The sequence below is a fragment of the Mauremys mutica genome, chromosome 9 (genome assembly GCF_020497125.1).
Source record: "Mauremys mutica isolate MM-2020 ecotype Southern chromosome 9, ASM2049712v1, whole genome shotgun sequence".
NCBI lineage: Eukaryota > Metazoa > Chordata > Testudines > Geoemydidae > Mauremys > Mauremys mutica.
The window spans coordinates 6,959,825-6,977,756 of NC_059080.1; the positions used below are offsets into that span (position 1 = coordinate 6,959,825).

A 17,932-nucleotide genomic window follows, 5' to 3' on the forward strand; every position below is an offset into this window, starting at 1 on the left:
CTTACTGCCAGAGTGAAATGGAAGCAAAGGTTGACTGAAGGAGATGCTTTCACTTTCCTAAAAAGGGGTCTGTTTTCCCTTAAAGCAATATTTCCCAAACTTGGGACGGCTTGTTTAGGGAAAGCCCTTGGCGGGCTGGGCCGAGGGACGTATTGGCCGCCACTTCCAGCAACTCCCATTGGCCTGGAGCAGCAAACCGTGGCAAGTGGGAGCCGCGATCGGCTGAACTTGCGGACACGGCAGGTAAACACACCGGCCCAGCCCGCCAGGGGCTTCCCCTACACAAGAGGCGTCCCAAGTTTGGGAAACACTGCCTTAAAGCTTTGGGATTTGACAGGACTCATCTTTGTCTGGAGATTACAATAGCTGGGAGTTTTTGTGGCTTGCTGGGGAGAGGCTATTTTGTTGTTCTTTGGCATAAGGGCTTGTTCACAAGCCGCTTTCCCCTTCACTTCCGTTTGCCCTGGGTGTCAGTAATCTTAGGCCAATGGCCGTGCTGACACTGAGCCCTTTGACTCCTTATGTCTGTCTCTCTTACACAATGGCAGTCAACAGTGCAAACTGCAAGCACTGGGAACAAGGATTCTGGCCACTTCTCAAGGCTCTGAGCCCAGCAACTAAGGACCTGCAAATAATCCTGTCAGCTTCTGCTAGATGTGTCGGAAGAGGGAAATTCAGCTTTTTTTCATCCTCCTGGGAGGGGAAGACATGGTTAGAGTGGGAGCTGTGTTCTCTGATTTTCTGAAATATTACAGTTGTGTGACTTCCTCTAGCATCAGGTTTCTCCATAGGCAGAAATAAATACTTGCATGCCTTTGTCTTCGTGAAGATGACCCTCCACTTACCTTACACAAGTCAACACCAGGGACAATATTTGAATCAGGTGAGATATAGCCTCACAAAAATATTTTTAACTCCTCTGTCTCCATTGCTGGATTGCCATTATTAATTGGCATAAGGATAGCTTTTGCTAGAAGTTATGTCCTTGGTAATAGTGGTAGGGCAAAAAATTGCGGCAGCAGAATCAGTGGTTTTCTCTCTGTCTTCACATGTGCAGACATCAGTGCTTTCAGATGCTGGAGAAGAACTCCCTGAGCACACACAATAGTCCTCATGACATTGCAAAGGTGTTTTTGACTTTGGGAGAGTGGAAATGCAAGTTTCAAGTGTTCTGGTTCTGGCTGTGGAATCCGCACTGTTGTTAGACCAACACCTGTTTTTATAGCCCAACCCAACAGTGTCACTGGAGGCTGATAATGTCAAATCACCCACTAAGCTTTGTATTGCTGATCTTTCACACTGGGAAGGTTCTAATGGCATAACCCTGGAAGGAGCTTTGTGTTCTGGTGATAGGTCAATACAGATCTCATTGCGCAGTGAGTAAGTCTGGAGGGCAAAAGCCTGATCTTCTTTCTTCAAAATCCTAAAAATGTACGGATCACTTTAATTTGACTTTTTAAAGCAAGAATAATACTTATCGATCTAAAAAACCAACAGTCAGATTTGCTACACTTAAACAAGAACTGTCCGGAACTTTTACCCAATAAGATATATCTACAGCAAAAAGGAATAAATCTGAATCTTGCACTATGATAAAATGACATGAAAATCGCGGAAATCTTAAGGATGCCCATGTTACAAACAGAGATCTTTACCAGGAGGGACCACACCTGGGCATTCTCAGCCAAATGGAGCCTAAAACAGCAATGCCTTACAGATCCACTGAATGAGGTAGGCTGCAGAACCAGGGCAGGATATAAGCAGCATGCTCGGTCAGGTTGCATGCATATTGCACTCTGGGGTGCACCTTCTTGCATGTGCTGCATTCTCACTGCAAGCATTGCTAGACCATGCATACTCTGGATGGCATATAGGTATTTTCTGGATTTTGTCTCACCCTCATTCCTTTTAGATATAGTCTCATCCAGTGACAGGTGTGTACCATAGTAGAAATCCCTCTGGCAACCACATGCTGCATAGTGCACTGGTTCTCCTTCTTTTGTTCCTTTTTTTCTGCTTTGCACATCTGCACAAGCATGGCCAGGATTTATGGTTTGGCATTTCAATAAGACACTACAACCTGTTAATCTCTGAGTAGACGAACCAAGCAAAATCCCTGCATGGAAAAGCAGCATTTTTAGCCTGGCAGCCCCTAGTCAGATCTAGTGCCTTTATATGGACAGAACTCTTTCTCCTTATAGAATATCTCCGTTCTGTTACATATTAAAAATAAGGTGGCACTAATTGGAATCCTTCATGCATTTTTTAAAGGACTCTCTTTCGGATTACACTGTTACTTATCTTCCAGAATGAAAATACAATAGCAATAACACGAAGATGGACAGCAGATCAAGACAATTATTTTTAAACACAATTGTTAATGAATGTAGTGAGCATGCTCACGACCCTAAGTGGTGGCCTCTTCCATTTAGATTTAGACATTTCCCACCCTGAAGTAATCACAAAGTACTAAACTTCAAGGCAACACAATTGTTGTAATGTTCTGTTCTCAGCATTTTGTTGGCCAATTAATAAACTGTACATTCATACCACCATGCAAGTTCGTTGCTATGGATCTGATCCAAAGACAACTGAAATCAGTTGGAATCTTTCCATTCACTTCAGTGGGCTTTGAATCAGTCCCTGAATGCTTAAGTAGAAAAATACCCATATTTAGGATTGATCTGTTACTCGTAGGCTCATGAGGGAAGTGAGTTTTAACATTTACTTTTCTTCCTTGGTCACAAGCTTATACTGAAGAAAACAGCAACACATCAGGATTACAGAGACAGCCATCAACAGAGTACTCATGGCAGCAATGATTAGGTCTCGCTTCATGAATCCAATATCCCCTTCTGCTTGATCTTCTGAGAAGCCTTCTAAATAAAAAAACAGAGTGTTAAATCGCTACCAGAGTTTTTCTTTAAAAATGCAGCATGTAGCAGGTTAAAAATGGGGTTGAATCATTGGAGTGGCAGGGCTGGATTATGAAAACACAAAAAATGTATAGTAGAATCCCCTTTATTGGTACCCTGGTAAGTGGCTCTCTTGCTGAACTGGGATGAAGGCCAATGCACAGTGCATTCTACTGTAATAACTAAGCCAGTGGCTCTGGAACTCATTGTTCTTGAGCTGCAGAACACCATTCAGGACTTAAGGAGTAGCTAATTGCCACATTAGTCACTCTTCTGAGTCCTAAGCAGATTCTGTGAAAGCAGAGCGCCAACCAAAGGAGTGCACCCCAACATACCACATGAAGAAAGAGGAGAGAGTGCTGAGCAAACTGACTCCAGAGTGTGGAAAATGCTGGAATCAGTTTCTTAAATTCCCTTTTCCCACTGGTATATAGAATCTGAATCCTCCTAGAGTAGGAATATCCTTCCCTTCCATTCCAGCCCTTAGAAGGGAACCCTCGTCCATCCTAAAAGTAAGGGATGTGAGAGAGAGAGGGAATGAGCCAGTTCTGGTGAGGTAACACAGCATTCCCTAAAAAGAACAGGAGTACTTGTGGCACCTTAAAGACTAACAAATTTATTTTAGCATGAGCTTTCGTGAGCTGCAGCTCACTTCTTCGGATGCATAGAATGGAACACACAGACAGGGGATATTTATACATACAGAGAACATGAAAAGGTGGAAGTATGCATACCAACAGGCAGAGTCTAATCAATTGAGATGAGCTATCGTCAGCAGGAGGAAAAAAAACTTTTTGAAGTGATAATTAAGATGGCCCATAGAAAGTGTGAGGAGAACTTAACATAGGGAAATAGATTCAATTGGTGTAATGACCCAACCATTCCCAGTCTTTGTTTAGGCCACAGTTAATAGTATCTAGTTTGCATATTAATTCAAGTTCAGCAGTTTCTCTTTGGAGTCTGTTTTTGAAGTTTTTTTGTTGCAAAATTGCCACCTTCAAGTCTGTCACTGAGTGGTTAGAGAGGTTGAAGTGTTCTCCCACTGGTTTTTGAATGTTATGATTCCTGATGTCAGATTTGTGTCCATTTATTCTTTTGCGTAGAGACTGTCCGGTTTGGCCAATGTACATGGCAGAGGGGCATTCCCTAGTGTCACAACACTGCAACAGCAGGAGGACACTGTGACAGTTCTTTTGTGGTTCTCCTGGACTCAGATAATGACATGGTTTTGCAGCGGTTACAGGTCTCACTCCTCCAAATGGCAGCTTGATGACACTCTCAGTCCATTTAAATGGTAACACTATTGTTGGCTGCAAGCCCTTTAAATTAACCCCCTAAAGAGGTGTGAGTTGGTGTTAGCAGAACTTCATACTGTGTATTGTGTGCTTCCATGCACTATTATGGATGCTAAACATGGGAAATAGCATCCAAAAGACCGTCTACCTTTGCAGGAATCCACCTCTCAGAAGGCCAAGGAATATCAGGCAAGTTGGCTCAATTTCTCATTCGTTCTGGAGCTTCCCTGAGATCTGAGTGGTGAAAGGGTGATTACGTAATTCTGGGACACGCTGGACCCTGGGAAACCTTTAAACTTGCAAATCTAGAGAAGCCAGCAGCAAACCATAGTCCAGAGGAGAGTATGGCACACCCAATAGAATATCACCTGAAAATTCCTACTTATCACTAGTAGTGCAGTCGCTTTTCTGCTGCCTGCCTTCCCACCCCACACGCCTGCTCCCACTACCTGGGAGTACAAGTGACTTGTTCTCACCAGGGAGAAATGCCACACATGGAGCTGCACAAAACTTGGCAGCTATGTCCCTGAAGTCAGTGAAAGGAGGACAGGGAAGGCCACTTTCAAGCACCAGCAACTCTCCTGAGGAGCTCTCTCCAAGGTATTTTAGAGCATTACCAGATCTGAAATAGGGTGAAACATTCGTGTTTTGTATGGACATGTCAATATCTGCTGTAAATACTGTATTCTTATAATCATTTCAAACATCAGCCTTAGATTACAGGTTGTCATGTTGAGCACCATACCTTCAGAAGAAGTTACTGTTTCCCTCTTATTAGCTGTGGAGCAACCACATATTAAAAAAGAGAACAGCAGAAAAATAAGGGTGTAAACAGCCATGCTTACTTGCTTGTCCAAAGCACGCTATTCCTATGGTTTCTATTTGCTGGCCAATAAGCATTGCATTAGCATCACTGTATGAGTATTATGACATCACTGACATACATACATAACTGCTAGCTGCAAAATTTAATCAGTCATGTAAAACTGAAGGTATAAAAAATCCTCTTATTTTCAACTGTGCATTTCATAAATCATTAGGTTAATCTAGCATACACTTTTCTTTATCACAAAATACGGCGGTATATTGGTAAAGGTCTCATTTTAAAATAATCTATCTCATAATTGGTGGACTATATAAAATATACTCCATGAACAGTACTTTTAGCTGTAATTTAACAGGCAAAGTTATGTTATTTTATGAATGGTTGGAATTGTTTTTGGTATCATGACTAAAGCACAAGTTTTAGGTTCCAATACCAAGCTAGATATTTTAAGATGGCCGTGATCGTCAGTAACAATTTTAAAGAAAATTATCTATAGGTATCTAAGAAAGAGCCCTCTTTCATACAGTTAGGAATATACACAGAGTAACCACAAACCACTGTCTGAACTGTTTCTTAATGAAAGTAGATGTTAGCCATGGAGTTAAACAAAGGGCCTACTTGGCTCAATGTGTTGAAGTGCAGAAAAACAATCTAATGTCATTTAACATATCTTTTAAAATGAGCAGGATGCAATAAGCCTCCATCTATCTTATCCTAACCATATCCAGAGGAATTGCCTTCTCCAAAGAAATAAAGAAAACTTTATATTTCAATACATAGACAGTCATTACAATCAAACCTTTATTTACTTCCTTACCTCACTAAAAGCTCACAGGATAGTAAAATGCTTAGGATAGTAAAATGTCATCAAAGCATCTCTCAACAAAAACTGTCCCTTATGCAGAAAGGCAAAGCTAGATGACCTGAACCTATGGCATGATGTTCAGGCAGAGATTGGAACCATTATTCCTAATTATTAGGAGTTAAATCCAGCCGTACCTATTCAAGCGGAACTTGCATGAATTTCAGAGGGAGTTCTTAAGCATGAAACAAACTTCAGGATCTGACCTCCGATTTGCTATCTCTATTGCTTATGTCTATTTTTGCAAGTGAATGTTATTGGTAAAAGGTATTGGATTAATAACCCTGGAAACTAAAGTCCTCAGTTTAGTAACACATACGGCATAGGCAGTAGTAAGATAAGCTTCCGCACAGTACCATCCCAGTGATTCAAATTCTGCATTTCGATGTGCGTTTTTGCCTCCTGCTGACATCAATGGGAACAGTGGGAAGAGATCCCAGGGCAGAATGTCACACAGCATGCCTCAGTTTTGACCTAGAATGACCTCAACTAGGGTCAAGACAGAATTTGTTCTTCACATGCATATAGTTATTGACCTTTACTGAAACTGCTAACTAGGGTGTATTGAGCAAGTGTTGTGGGAATGTGGAATCGGTCAATGCTACGCTTGGCTAATGTGGTAACTCATGGTGTTGGACGCTATCAGATGGTTGAGGGACATCTACATAGAACACATCACCAATGCCAGGAGGGATGAGCTGGAGTGCCGATGAGAAGCGCAGTAAGGAAAGTAACTGAAATACTTCCTTGATGGATTGTTTTTTCTAAATGGACAACCTACCCTAATTCTCAATTACTGAGGGACAATCTTCACTCATTGATATATTTTGCTTTCCACAACCAACTCTCTGTATAACTTTTCATGAGTGATGTACCTGAATACTTGGATGCTAACATCTAAACTGTATTCTTAAATGTATTCACCAAAATGTGGGTTATTGCTGATTATATGCTATATGTCTTTTAAAAACAAACTTTGTATTTGTGGATATCCAAGCACTATACCTAGATGTACAGACACTCTTTTCCCAACCAGGCATGCGTCTGATGAAGTGGGTATTCACCCACGAAAGCTTATGCTCCAATATGTCTGTTAGTCTATAAGGTGTCACAGGACTCTGTCACTTTTTACAGATCCAGACTAACACGGCTACCCCTCTGATACTTTTCCCAACCTGTGTATTATGTAATTTTAACATTAGCTCAGGGTAATTTTTGTGAAGTGAACAATTTTAGGAACTATCAACTCATTTTATATAGGCCATTAAAGAGTCTTCATCGACGGCAACATTTTTTTAATGTTGACAGCGTTGTGGACTTTGAACTATAATTCTGGGTTTATATAGTAGCCTGTCCTACAAAGTATGTAAGTAACACGGCATAAGAAAAGGGAACATTTTCACCATCAGAACTAGAGACAAACGCTAGCACAGACATTGATTTTTTTAAATTAATTCAGTGTGCAACGTTCTTTGCTTGTTCTGCCATCATGTGGCCAGCAGAAGAATATATGACGAGATATTTGCCCTTTGAATGCAGCTATATCAACTCCTGGAACATATTAGATTGGTATGTTGTAGCTTTTAATAGCCAAGGATTTTTGAAGATTTTTTTTCTCCTTTCTTTAAAGTTGTGTAAAACTATAACGTTTTCTCAGAACTCAAAAAAAGGGAAACTTTTCAAAGTGTGTAGAAATATAACCTTAAAACCACAACAGACTGTTTCTTGCCAGATCCTCAGCTGGTGCAAAGAGTCATATCTGCATCCAAATCAATGGAGCTATGTTAATTTACTCCCACTCAGGTTCTGGCTTTCTGTATTTCAGCACATGAAATGTAAAGGCTATGCTGATTTTTAATGTTCTGGTGGTTTTTAAATAAATCTCAAATCTCTTATTGTTTGGATTACTAACCTGTAACTAACATGCACCGTAGGAATAGCCAGCTAGCTGCCAGCGGATTGCAAAATTCCACCTAATATTAGGCAAGAGGATAGAAGGGGAAGTGTAGCTTTTGCAAATAGTGACTGCAGCTGTCAGACTTCCTAGTAACTTTTGTTGTCACTAGATACCTTGAGGCTCTCGCTCTGGCTCCAATTAAAATCCCACTGAAATGCCATCCTGTAATAATGGCTTCAAATAACGCAAGTGGAAACATTTAAGCAATGTCTGACCTGTGAGATACTTTGTACAATGACTCTCACCATTAGGTCAACACAGGCTTTTTCCAAGGAAGAGGGCGAGGTGGAGAAAACCTAGGTAATTTACAAAACAAACCACAAAATGAAAGACAAACAGGAAGTCTGCTTAAAGGTTACAAAAGAGCAGGAGTACCTCTCCCGCCAATCTCGATACAAGACAGTGCTTTGACAATTGAATAAGGGCTGCAGAGAACATTATATGTAGACTGCAGGCTGCACTCTGTCCAAGCTTCCCTCCTGACTGCGTCTAGCATCTCCCTTGCCCCCTCCTTACTCCATTCCAGTTTCCCAGCTCCTCCCTGTCGTGGTGCAGACCCACCGCCACAGCACCTCCTGCTGGTCATGCTGGGAATTTTGGGCCACCAGGTTGCCTTTTACTAGGTACATCTCGCTCCCTGCCCCTGTTACTTCCACTCCCTTCATTGTCTCCATCATCTGGACCCGCGTTGCTCCTGGACCTGTGGTGCCCTCTTTGGGACACGGCCCTCCGGCTCTGTGCCCCAGCCTGCTGTCTCCCCCATTTCAGGGTACAGGGGTCCTCAGTCCTTCTACTTGCTTCATTGTCCAACTGCAGTCCCTAGTCCAGCCCCTGACTTCAGGGGCAAATTGTAGTTTGGATTTAGGTCACTCTCCTCATTGGCATGTAGGAGTAATGGGGGGTGGAACCCAGCGCACTCTGGGTACCAGCCCAGGGACCCTATAGCTGGCAGCCACTTACTGCCCCTCCTCCTATTTCCTGCTTCCTACTTTCCCCATAGCCCTAACCCCTTCCCTGCCTTTGCTTCAGGGCCTCAGGCTGGCCAGGGTCAGCCAAGAGCTCCCCTATTGCTCCGCTACCCAGCACTGCAGTATCCCCGGTGCTCCTCAGCAGACAGTCCTTCCCCCTTGCCCTCCAAGGAGAGACTACCTTTGTGCTGCTGAGCGGCCCTTTATATATGTATGGGCTGTTCCAACAAGACTTCTCTTGATTGGCTCTCCCAGTGAGCCCTTTCCTGATTGGCTGGGTTCTGCGCAGCCTCTCCAAGGCTACCTCAGAGCCTCTCCCCCAGCGGTTCCACATCACAGAAGGGGAAAGCTGGTATATTTTAACATGGTCATCGTCATCTTACCCACAAAAGCCCCAGTGGCATGGGCAGAGGAGCACAGGGCCAGCCTTAGGGGAAATGGCAGCCTGGGTGAACTTGTATTTGGTGCCCTTGGCCCCTGTGGGTGTGGTACCCCTCCACTTCCCCTGCACCCCCTCCTGCGCCCACATGGGGAAAATGACCTGGGTGCATGGAGCGCACGGTGTTGCTCCTCGATCCCCGCTCACCACCCCCTAGGGGAGGACGTAGGAATGTTGGGGGGGAGAGGTGAGCAGTATCTGTATGTCATTGCTGCTAACCCCACCCCCATGTTCCTCCACCATGAGGGAACAGGGAGAAATCTGAGCACCCCCCCCCACCTGGCGCTCCCCTGCCAGCTGGGAGCAGTTTCTAACGACACCAGCAGTGCACACCTCTGCACTGCCACATGATGCCCCATGGCACTCTGGGTGGTTGCCCGAGAGGCCCACCCCTAAGGCTGGCCCTGGAAGAGCAAACCGTGCCACAGAGCACACCTGTCCCTCCCACCCTACAGAAGAACTTGCACAAGGAAAAGCGAGGAGATGTGCTCTGTGGGTGAGATCCTCAGCTGGTGTGAATCAGCAAGTTTGGGCACCTGGTTTAGGGCAACAGGTTCAGGAGTAGGGGGAGCTCAGAAGACCTTTGAGCCAGAAGGTTTCTGAGGCCCAGGGCAGTGTATTTCACAGGGCCCAGGCGTAATAGGATAGGCTGAGACAAGGAAGTGGTTCAAGGATTGGGCTGGGGAGAGGGACTATCCGTATAATAATCAGGCTTTCAAGCAATGGCTCCCACAAGCTGAATGTGCTCCTCATCCTTCCCTCCCCCAACACGAGTGATCAACTAATCCACATGGCTCAAATTTCAGCTATAGAGTACTGAATAATTGCAGCAGACTAAGAATTAACTGCAAATGCAAAAAAACAACTGTGGGCACAATCTGCTAATAGCTCAATGTCTAGCCACCTACCCTGTGTGGCCAATCTAATAGCTCGACATTTAGGGGGATGTTTTCAAAGGCATAAAGGGTAGCAGTTAGACACCCAACTCATTGGAAATTGTTGCTTTTGGCACTGAAGATCAGCCCCTTAACTTCTAGCACTTGCATTCTCCATTAATAACATCCCTAACACTGAAGGCAGTTTTTAAAACAAGTCCCATCTCTTGGGGAAGGGCCTCTTGTAAAACATTTGACAGCAGGTCCTTTGCTAATTTGGGGTTTGTTTGGATGGAGGTCCGCAGATGAGCAATGGAACATTCACAGGTTTTTCCATGTCATTGAGAAAAGTTTGTCTCTTATTCTGTGATTTTATTCTTCTTTAAATAACAGCTACAGCTGATCAATCTCATTGTTAACCTCTTATCCCAGTCTAATATTTGAAGTACTCTTGGAAACTGGCATCAGTCAGTCAGTTTGTACAGCCCATCTGTTCACTGTGGAAAGAGCTTGATTCGTTAGGTCATGTAGTCCCTACCATGATTGAGGAAAGACTGGAGTAAGTTCACTTCCAAAGGAGATCTCCGTATTTTAAAGACTGAAGATATTGATGGGAGGCAACTCTTTGTGTGGCCTTCCATTCACACATAGCTCAGAAAATACTCAAGTTGCGTGCTTTTTTTTCCTATTTAAATTTTTCATTAAAAGAGACATAGTGCAGCAGAGAGATACACATGGAATATCATTTACGTCTAGTGAAAGGTAGATCATCTGTCACATTGCTGTGGGACAAAAGATGTGCTCCCAGAATAACTGCTTCCTTCTTCATTTTGGTACGTGTATCCAGGGTTGCCCAAGGACCCCCTGGAAGAACTCCTGGAAGACCCATAAAAGAGATCATATTGTTCCATAGAAAAAGGGCTTCCTGACTTTGAGAGGGTAGAAAGAAAACTTTCCGGAGTATGGCTCCTTGGTGCTGAGAAAACAGCGCCAGAGTCAGTGTATGCAAAACTGACAGCAGATTCATTGGAGGCTGGTTGTAGCGGTAGCACATCTCCAGGCTGTTTATAAATCGGTGATGTTGGTATGAGAGAGGTTCCTTGAGAGCTCCTCTGTTGGGAGGCAGCTAATTGCATAGCCTGGGAAGGAGATAGGACAATCCTCGTTTCAACATGATGCAAGTGTGACTTGATGGCGATAGATTTCACTTCTTGCTTTGAAGTCCTAAAAAAAAATATAAAAAAAAAAATAGACCTATTTGATTTCAAGCTGAACCCCCGCCCCTCCCTGCCCCACGACTTCATTGAGCTTGAGAGACCAAGCGAGGATGCCGGGCAGGAATCAAACAGGAAGTGTCATCTCAGCCTAGCAACAACAGTTTCTCTTGACTAATTAGGGAAGCTGCATAAAGAACTGGGAGAATGTGGGCAGAGCCAGGCAGGAGTGGAGCTATAAGCTTTGAGTAAAACCTTCAGTAACTTAAGCTCTCACGCCTTTCCCCTCCCCATGCATACACCATCTGGGCTAAGACACAGCTCCTAAAGATGTCATTCTGGCCCTCCACACAGTCCCCAGACAGAAAGTGGCCCAGAGAGACCCAAAACCTCTGGGCACAAACTGCCTTCTGCATCACTAGCCTGACTTGCCAAGGGAGAGGATGCCCACCTGATCCGGGGACTGTTTGGAGCACTCACAGACTCAGCGTTTTCTATCCATTTTCAAATGTGTGGGATCATATGACCATCCACATGGGCCACTGGCAGGGTTGGAACCTGTAGGTCCACCACACAGACCTGCCACTTGAGCTAATGGAGCAACTGACAGTAGTAGTAGGTTGTGCTCTATGTGGACCAGAACTAGAGGGAGAGGAGAGAGACATTTTGTCAGCAGGTTTCACGGATATTTGCTGAGAGTGGAGGAATGGCAGGACTCAGGAATCTCGGGTTCCAATCCAACTTCTGGAGAGGACAGTGCTCTTGTGACTCTTCTGACCCATCCCAGTCCTGTCTCCTCCCCACCTCTGGTTCCTTGTCCCAGTTCTATTCTCCATGCCCACCTAGTCTCAGTCACCGCTTCTCAGCCCGGTCCCTTTTCCCAGCCAGTCACAGTCTCCCTCTTCAGGGTCACTGCCCAAGTTCCAATCTCGCCCCTTCCCCACATCCCGGCCCAGTCTCCTGGCCAGCCTGTCCCAGTTCCCCATCTGCCTGCCCCAACTCCTTGTTCCCAATCTCCTTGCACTGCTAGTCCCAGTCTCCCTCTCTGCTCCTCATCTGATATGTCTCTCCTGCCCGACACTAGCTCCCAGTCCTTTTCTCCCTCCCCAGGCTCTTTAGCCAATCTCTGTCTCTTCCCACTCCCTCTCCAGCTTCCTGCTCCAGGCTCTCCCATCCATGGCTCCTTGTGCCTGTCTTCTTGTCCAGCCAGACCCAGTCTGCCCGTCCCTCAGCTCCTCATCCAATATCAGTAGTCCCCCGCAGCCAACTGGCAACCAGTCCTCTCCCACTTTCCTCCCACTTCCACTCCAGTCCGAGATTCCTTGTCCCAATCTTCTCCTTTCCCTCCCTCTCCTCCAGCTTTTGTCTCTGCTGCATTTGAATCAGGCAGCGTCCCAGCCCAAAGCAGCCATAAGAGAAGTCTGTCTTCGCCCCTGTAGCCCTGAGGGAGTTTGCTGAATTGCTCTGTGGGGATGGGCCAGCACGAGGCTCGAAGATGCACAGCAAAAATGGAATCTTCAGAGATGCAACTGCTCAAATCAAGACTCTCTAAAGAGCAGGTGCGATCTGCGAGTTCTCAAAGCCTTATAACTTGCCCGTATGTGGGTAGATTTTCATGAGGACAGCAAAAGGCACGTCTCTGCCACAAAGAACACCCACTGCCAAATGTCAAACCTCTGTTTCAAAGCATGGGGACACTAGAGCTAATCAAAGGAAAGCTCATGTGATTTTTTTTTTTAGCCTGGGCAAACAACATATTTTTCACAAGCTTCCTTCTCAGAAAAGGCTGCACTGTTCTCAGAAGAATCTAGCCCGCAGCAGACACCCTTTGTGTACTTCAACCTGAACGGGTAAAGTTTAGCAAAGTTATAAACAACTGAAAACAGGGTCTTATAATGGGAAGTGTCATTCAACGTTAATAACAAGCAGTGCTACTAACTTTTTCTATAATTTAGTACACACCCATAGATTGGCTCATTGACTCCTTCGAGCCTGGTGAAGCCATAATGTATGTTCAAAGTATGCTCAGAGGTAGGACTTGGAAGCACCGTGCCGAAAAGCATCAGAACTCCCACCCCTCTCCCAATTAATTACATCCAGTGCTGCAAACAAATCCATGAGCAGGATCTGTCCAAACCTGCCTGAAGGACCCACATTCCCAATACACAAAGCATGCACCACGCAGTGGAATGGAGGTTACAGAATGTTGTAAAACTTACGTGTTGTCCTTTGTCACCAGTTTGTAATGAAGGAAACTGCAGCCCAGCATGAGTAGGAGGGAGATTATCAAGAAAACACTCATTGCAGCGATTATTAGGTCTTGCTTAAGCTTCTGACTCTCCTGGGATTCTTTTTCTAGAACATTTTTTTAAAGAAAGTATGAGCTAAAACAATGTAAATGTACCGTTGTATCCATCGGTGTGGCCCCCGATCAGTGGCCTGCCTGACTGTATGGGAACAAATCCAGTGCCATGGGCTTCAATGGCTGCACCAGTGCTCCTCAAACAGTAGGTGCCGAAGGGTCACTCTGGCAATGAATGGCTTCCCAGGGGGCCACACCATAATGAGTGCAATGTTCTCAATGAAAGGACCACCTGTCTGATTGCATTCAGCCCTCTCCTCTCTGCCCTGTCCTCTCTAGTGTGGGTCTCCTTTCTAACCTCCCTTAGTAGTGGGGGAGACCGAGAGGGTTTCACCACCCTGCCTCTCACATTTCTTGAAGAGGGATGCTCTTTCTTGTCTTCCTCCCCTACCTCCTAGGGCGTGGAGTGGCATTTCTCCTTCTCCCTCCATCATCTGATCCTTTAGGGCTCATGCTGGGAGTGTAGAGGAATCCTAGGGCTCTTTTTCCTTCCACTGCCTCACAGCTGCTTTTATCCCACTGCTGAATTTCTCCACCACAGGCTGCACTGCTCACCACACTGCCTGCCCATCTGATCGCCTGTGGTCTATGTTTAGGGTGACCAGATATCCCGATTTTATAGGGACAGTCCTGATTTTTGGGTCTATTTCTTTTATAGGCTCCTACTACCCCCCACCCCTGTCCCGATTTTTCATATTTGCTGTCTGGTCACCCTATCTATGTTGCTTTCCGTCAGTGACAGAGCAAGCCAGTCAAGCGCTAATGAAACCTACAAACACTACGGAGCAGCATGCAGAGTGCTGGAGAGGCTCATGCAACGCCCTGAAGAGCTGCGGGATGATGATTGCCCCAAACACTGGATAAATGGCAGACATAACTGTCCATTTAGAGGGCAAACCTAATCAGAGCGGTTGGAAGCTATGAATTGGTGCCTGCTAGTCTAGCTTATCCTTTGGTCCTTTGTCTGTTGCACCCATTCTCTTCTGTGGATGTTAAACGGCAGCGCTGGCTGGAAGATGTATTATTAGTGGAAATTCAAAAACGGAAATATTTTGATTTGGAAATGTTGCTGTGGTGACTCCTGGGAGTTGTAGTTCTGGTGCCTCAACCTCCTGTTCTCCTCTATAGGCCAGGCTCCCTGAATGGACGACATCTGCTGTAATGCAACCAGGGTCTCCCCTTTTGGAGAGAGGAGTCCCTGGCCATGGTGCACCAAGAGAGGGGAAGCCCAGCCCATAGAGGAGAATGGAAGACTACAACTCCCATAAGACACGGCAACAGCATTTCCAAATTGGATATTTTTTTCTGGCCAAAATATTTCAGTACTGGGCGTTCTGTTGTTGTTGTTTAGCTAACAGACAAATTAATCAAAAACCCAATTTTATGTCAAAAAACAGTTTTGATGGAAACTTCTCAGCCAGCCCTATTAAATATATTTATGGTGCCCTTCAAGGACACACCAGCTCCTTCATTCTCCCCAAATACCAACAGGCCACTAAGCCATTGCTGAAGCTTCATATCTTATAGGCCTGACTGTCTCTTCTGGTTCAATCTTTTTCTTCTAAACTTATTTTGAGTTTCTACAAGACCCAAGGTAAGATGATAATTCAGGATCACCTCTAAATTTAGGAAGCTGTGAAGTAATCTGTTCTGCAGCCAGCAGACAGACAGATCTCAAGACAGACAGTGGCAGATATAAAACACCGGTGAGATATCACCAAATGTATGAGACTCCCTGGAGTTCCAGGAGAGGACAGTTGTAGTGTGAAGAAAGGAAACTGTGAGCTAGAAGGATGAGTTGGTGGGAGGGAGAATAATAGAAGGTGCAAAGAGAGAATAACTTTTATAAATCCAGATAAGCTTTCATCTTTTGTGAGGCTTATTCAAGGTGCATGAAACCATATGAGATTCACGCATCCCTTGACGGAACCAGTCCTAAACATTTTAAAGACTGAGGTTCTGAGAATCTTAGAATATTATCATGACTCCAGTTGGATAAGATGTACAATCTTAGTAAATGTCACATGTGCTCTAAATTCATAATTCTGCTGCCATTACTTTTGCCCTTTGCGGAGTTTAGCCACCTAATTGCCAGCTTTCAAACTGGCCTAGAACATTTTGCTCTGTCTTTATCATATCGTTACTGACCGTGACATCAAATGATGTCTCGTCTTTTCAAAAGGGGTTAGTAAGCTCTGCTCTAAATATGATGCCTGTCTTCAGCCTGTGGTTATAAGGTTCACTGAGCACTGTACCTTCCGAAGGAGGTTCATTTTTGTTGGCTGTTCTGCAACCAGAAATTAAGATGGAGAGCAGGACAAAGATGATGGAATAAACAGCCATACTTGTTTATCCATGTACAGTATCCATGCTGACTGTGTACTGCCACCGTCTTAATGTTGCTGTTGGACTCTTATGACATCCCTAGTATTCTTACAGACATTCTGACAGCATAATCTCCTCATGCAGGCTCAAACCCTGGATGTGCATGGGAGATAGTAATAAATTCAACTGCTCAAAAGTAAAACAAAAACCACTCCAATACTAGCTTTATATATGTTCATTGATTTTCATTCATTTTCTTCTATCTACAAAATTCTGTAGTTAGTTTTCTTTTACATATATGTTAATACAGCAGGGAAATGATCTATGTCTGATTATAGCTACCTTGTATTCCAAGCGCACTCAGAGATCCCCCTCTGTGACTGAGACCCCCATTGTGCTAGGTGTAAAAACAGAGTAAAAGACAATTCCTGCCATTTACAGTTCACAGGCTAACTAGACAATGCAGACAAAGGAGAGGGGGAAGGAGATATTTGCTATTATATTATAATTTATTTTTATGTGAGCCAGTTCCTGCACTCCTTACTCATTCTTTACTCTTGGAAAATGCCCGCTGCACTCAATGGAAGCCTTATAATTTTATGAATCATTGGCAGGGGCACTAGGGTATTTTACCGTCATTGAAGCCACGAGGGAAGAATTATTTATCGTCTCTTGTGATTGGTCAGAACTGTCCTTTCCCCGTTCCACAAGACAGGGGCTCTGGGCTGGGCGGGCTGGTGGGAGGGGAGAGGGCCTCTGGGGCAAATTGGGCTGTGGGGGGAGGGGAGGCAGGGGCTCCCAGATGGTTGGGCTGGTTTTTTTGGTGGGGGCAAGGGGAGGAAGGGGCTCTGGGTTGGTAGGACAGGTATGGAAGGGGGAAGGCAAAGGCTTCAGGATGGTCAAGCTGGTGGTGATGGTGGGGAGGCAGGAGCTCCAGGATAGTCAGAATGGTGGATGGGGAGGAGTTAGGGGCTCCCGGGTGGTGGGGTGGAGCTCCAAGAGGGTTGGGCTGGTTGAGGAGAGGCAGAGTCTCCAAGACAGTGGGGCTAGGAGGCAGGAGGGGATCCAATATGAAGTTACATTATCATTTATTTGGTCTTAACAACAGTTTGATTTTTGTTACTTCAAACTCTGTCTTTGTTTAGTAGCTTTAAAAAAAGGAAACAAATGGAACGATTTCTAGCACATTACGCTAGAATGTATGTGATGTCCCTTTCTTCAACCAAGCACTTAACTGTGCCATAAAAATCATGAGACTTTTATGAGCCGGATCTCTCAGGTTTTCATTTTTCCGTTTTACTTTTCTGGTACACTTGTGGCTGTGATCGTTTCCAAGAAGCGTGGTCACCATTTCTGATTGTCACGCCCAACAAGGGGCAGCGTGTGTGAATACATAACTAAATGAGTGAAGGAAGGGAAGTGGGGAGGAAATTTGTCCACTCTCCATTTATAGCAATGATCTCTGAAAGGCGCCCACATTCTCCTCCAGGCATAAGGCTCTTTGGAGGCTGCTCTCCTGCTTATGCTGTGACCTGCAATGTGGGGAGATAGTAGAGGACAGTAAAGCAGAGTTCTAACTCCCTCACTCCCCTTTGCAGGCATGGCGGCAAGTGCCAACCTTACCCTTCCTTTAAATAGGTGGTGGGAGGGAGACACTATTTCTATTGTCACTTTTTTTGTGTCACCGGATAAAATAAGGAAGTGGCACCTTCCAGTAGGGCTTGTTCTAGAGAGCCCTGGACTGCTCCAGAAAAACCCAAAGCCTCCAAATGACTCTCCGCAATGTGTGGTGTTATCAGCCATCCAAATATTGATGGTTTGTATTCGAGGGGGGGGTCTCTTCTGCACCCTGCAACCTAGGCCTGCCAGATATTAACAGTTCCCCAAATATCTG

The 17,932-nt window shown here is 44.9% G+C and overlaps 2 protein-coding genes across 4 annotated transcripts; both read right to left on the bottom strand.

Annotated features, from left to right (window-relative positions):
* Positions 1-334: 334 nt before the first annotated feature.
* Positions 335-5,092, bottom strand: LOC123377994. 3 transcript variants are annotated; one of them, XM_045031423.1, is made up of 3 exons: positions 4,956-5,092; positions 2,729-2,879; positions 335-1,423 (listed from the first exon to the last, which is right to left on the bottom strand). In XM_045031423.1, exons 1-3 carry the CDS (start codon positions 5,047-5,049, stop codon positions 946-948), a joined length of 723 nt encoding a protein of 240 aa, XP_044887358.1. In that variant the 5' UTR covers positions 5,050-5,092; the 3' UTR covers positions 335-945. The 3 variants fall into 3 exon arrangements, with proteins under 3 accessions (XP_044887358.1, XP_044887359.1, XP_044887360.1); XM_045031424.1 differs by having other exon boundaries at positions 2,729-2,876; positions 4,956-5,087; XM_045031425.1 differs by lacking the exon at positions 4,956-5,092 and adding an exon at positions 4,359-4,552.
* Positions 5,093-9,948: 4,856 nt separating this feature from the next.
* LOC123377719 lies at positions 9,949-16,114 on the bottom strand. The gene is made up of 3 exons (XM_045030941.1): positions 15,969-16,114; positions 13,571-13,706; positions 9,949-11,361 (listed from the first exon to the last, which is right to left on the bottom strand). The coding sequence occupies exons 1-3, from the start codon at positions 16,054-16,056 to the stop codon at positions 10,905-10,907; spliced, it is 681 nt and encodes a 226-aa protein (XP_044886876.1). The 5' UTR covers positions 16,057-16,114; the 3' UTR covers positions 9,949-10,904.
* Positions 16,115-17,932: the final 1,818 nt, after the last annotated feature.

What these genes read in the sequence shown, in the direction of transcription:
- LOC123377994 (XM_045031423.1), bottom strand. Translation starts at nt 5,049, where the DNA reads ATGGCTGTTTACACCCTTATTTTTCTGCTGTTCTCTTTTTTAATATGT. An exon ending in AACAGTAACTTCTTCTGAAG is followed by an intron (nt 2,880 to 4,955) that starts GTATGGTGCTCA and finishes TTTTTTATTTAG; the next exon opens with AAGGCTTCTCAGAAGATCAA. An exon ending in CTTGTGACCAAGGAAGAAAA is followed by an intron (nt 1,424 to 2,728) that starts GTAAATGTTAAA and finishes GTACATTTTTAG; the next exon opens with GATTTTGAAGAAAGAAGATC.
- LOC123377719 (XM_045030941.1), bottom strand. Translation starts at nt 16,056, where the DNA reads ATGGCTGTTTATTCCATCATCTTTGTCCTGCTCTCCATCTTAATTTCT. An exon ending in AAATGAACCTCCTTCGGAAG is followed by an intron (nt 13,707 to 15,968) that starts GTACAGTGCTCA and finishes AAAATGTTCTAG; the next exon opens with AAAAAGAATCCCAGGAGAGT. An exon ending in CTGGTGACAAAGGACAACAC is followed by an intron (nt 11,362 to 13,570) that starts GTAAGTTTTACA and finishes ATTTTTTTTTAG; the next exon opens with GACTTCAAAGCAAGAAGTGA.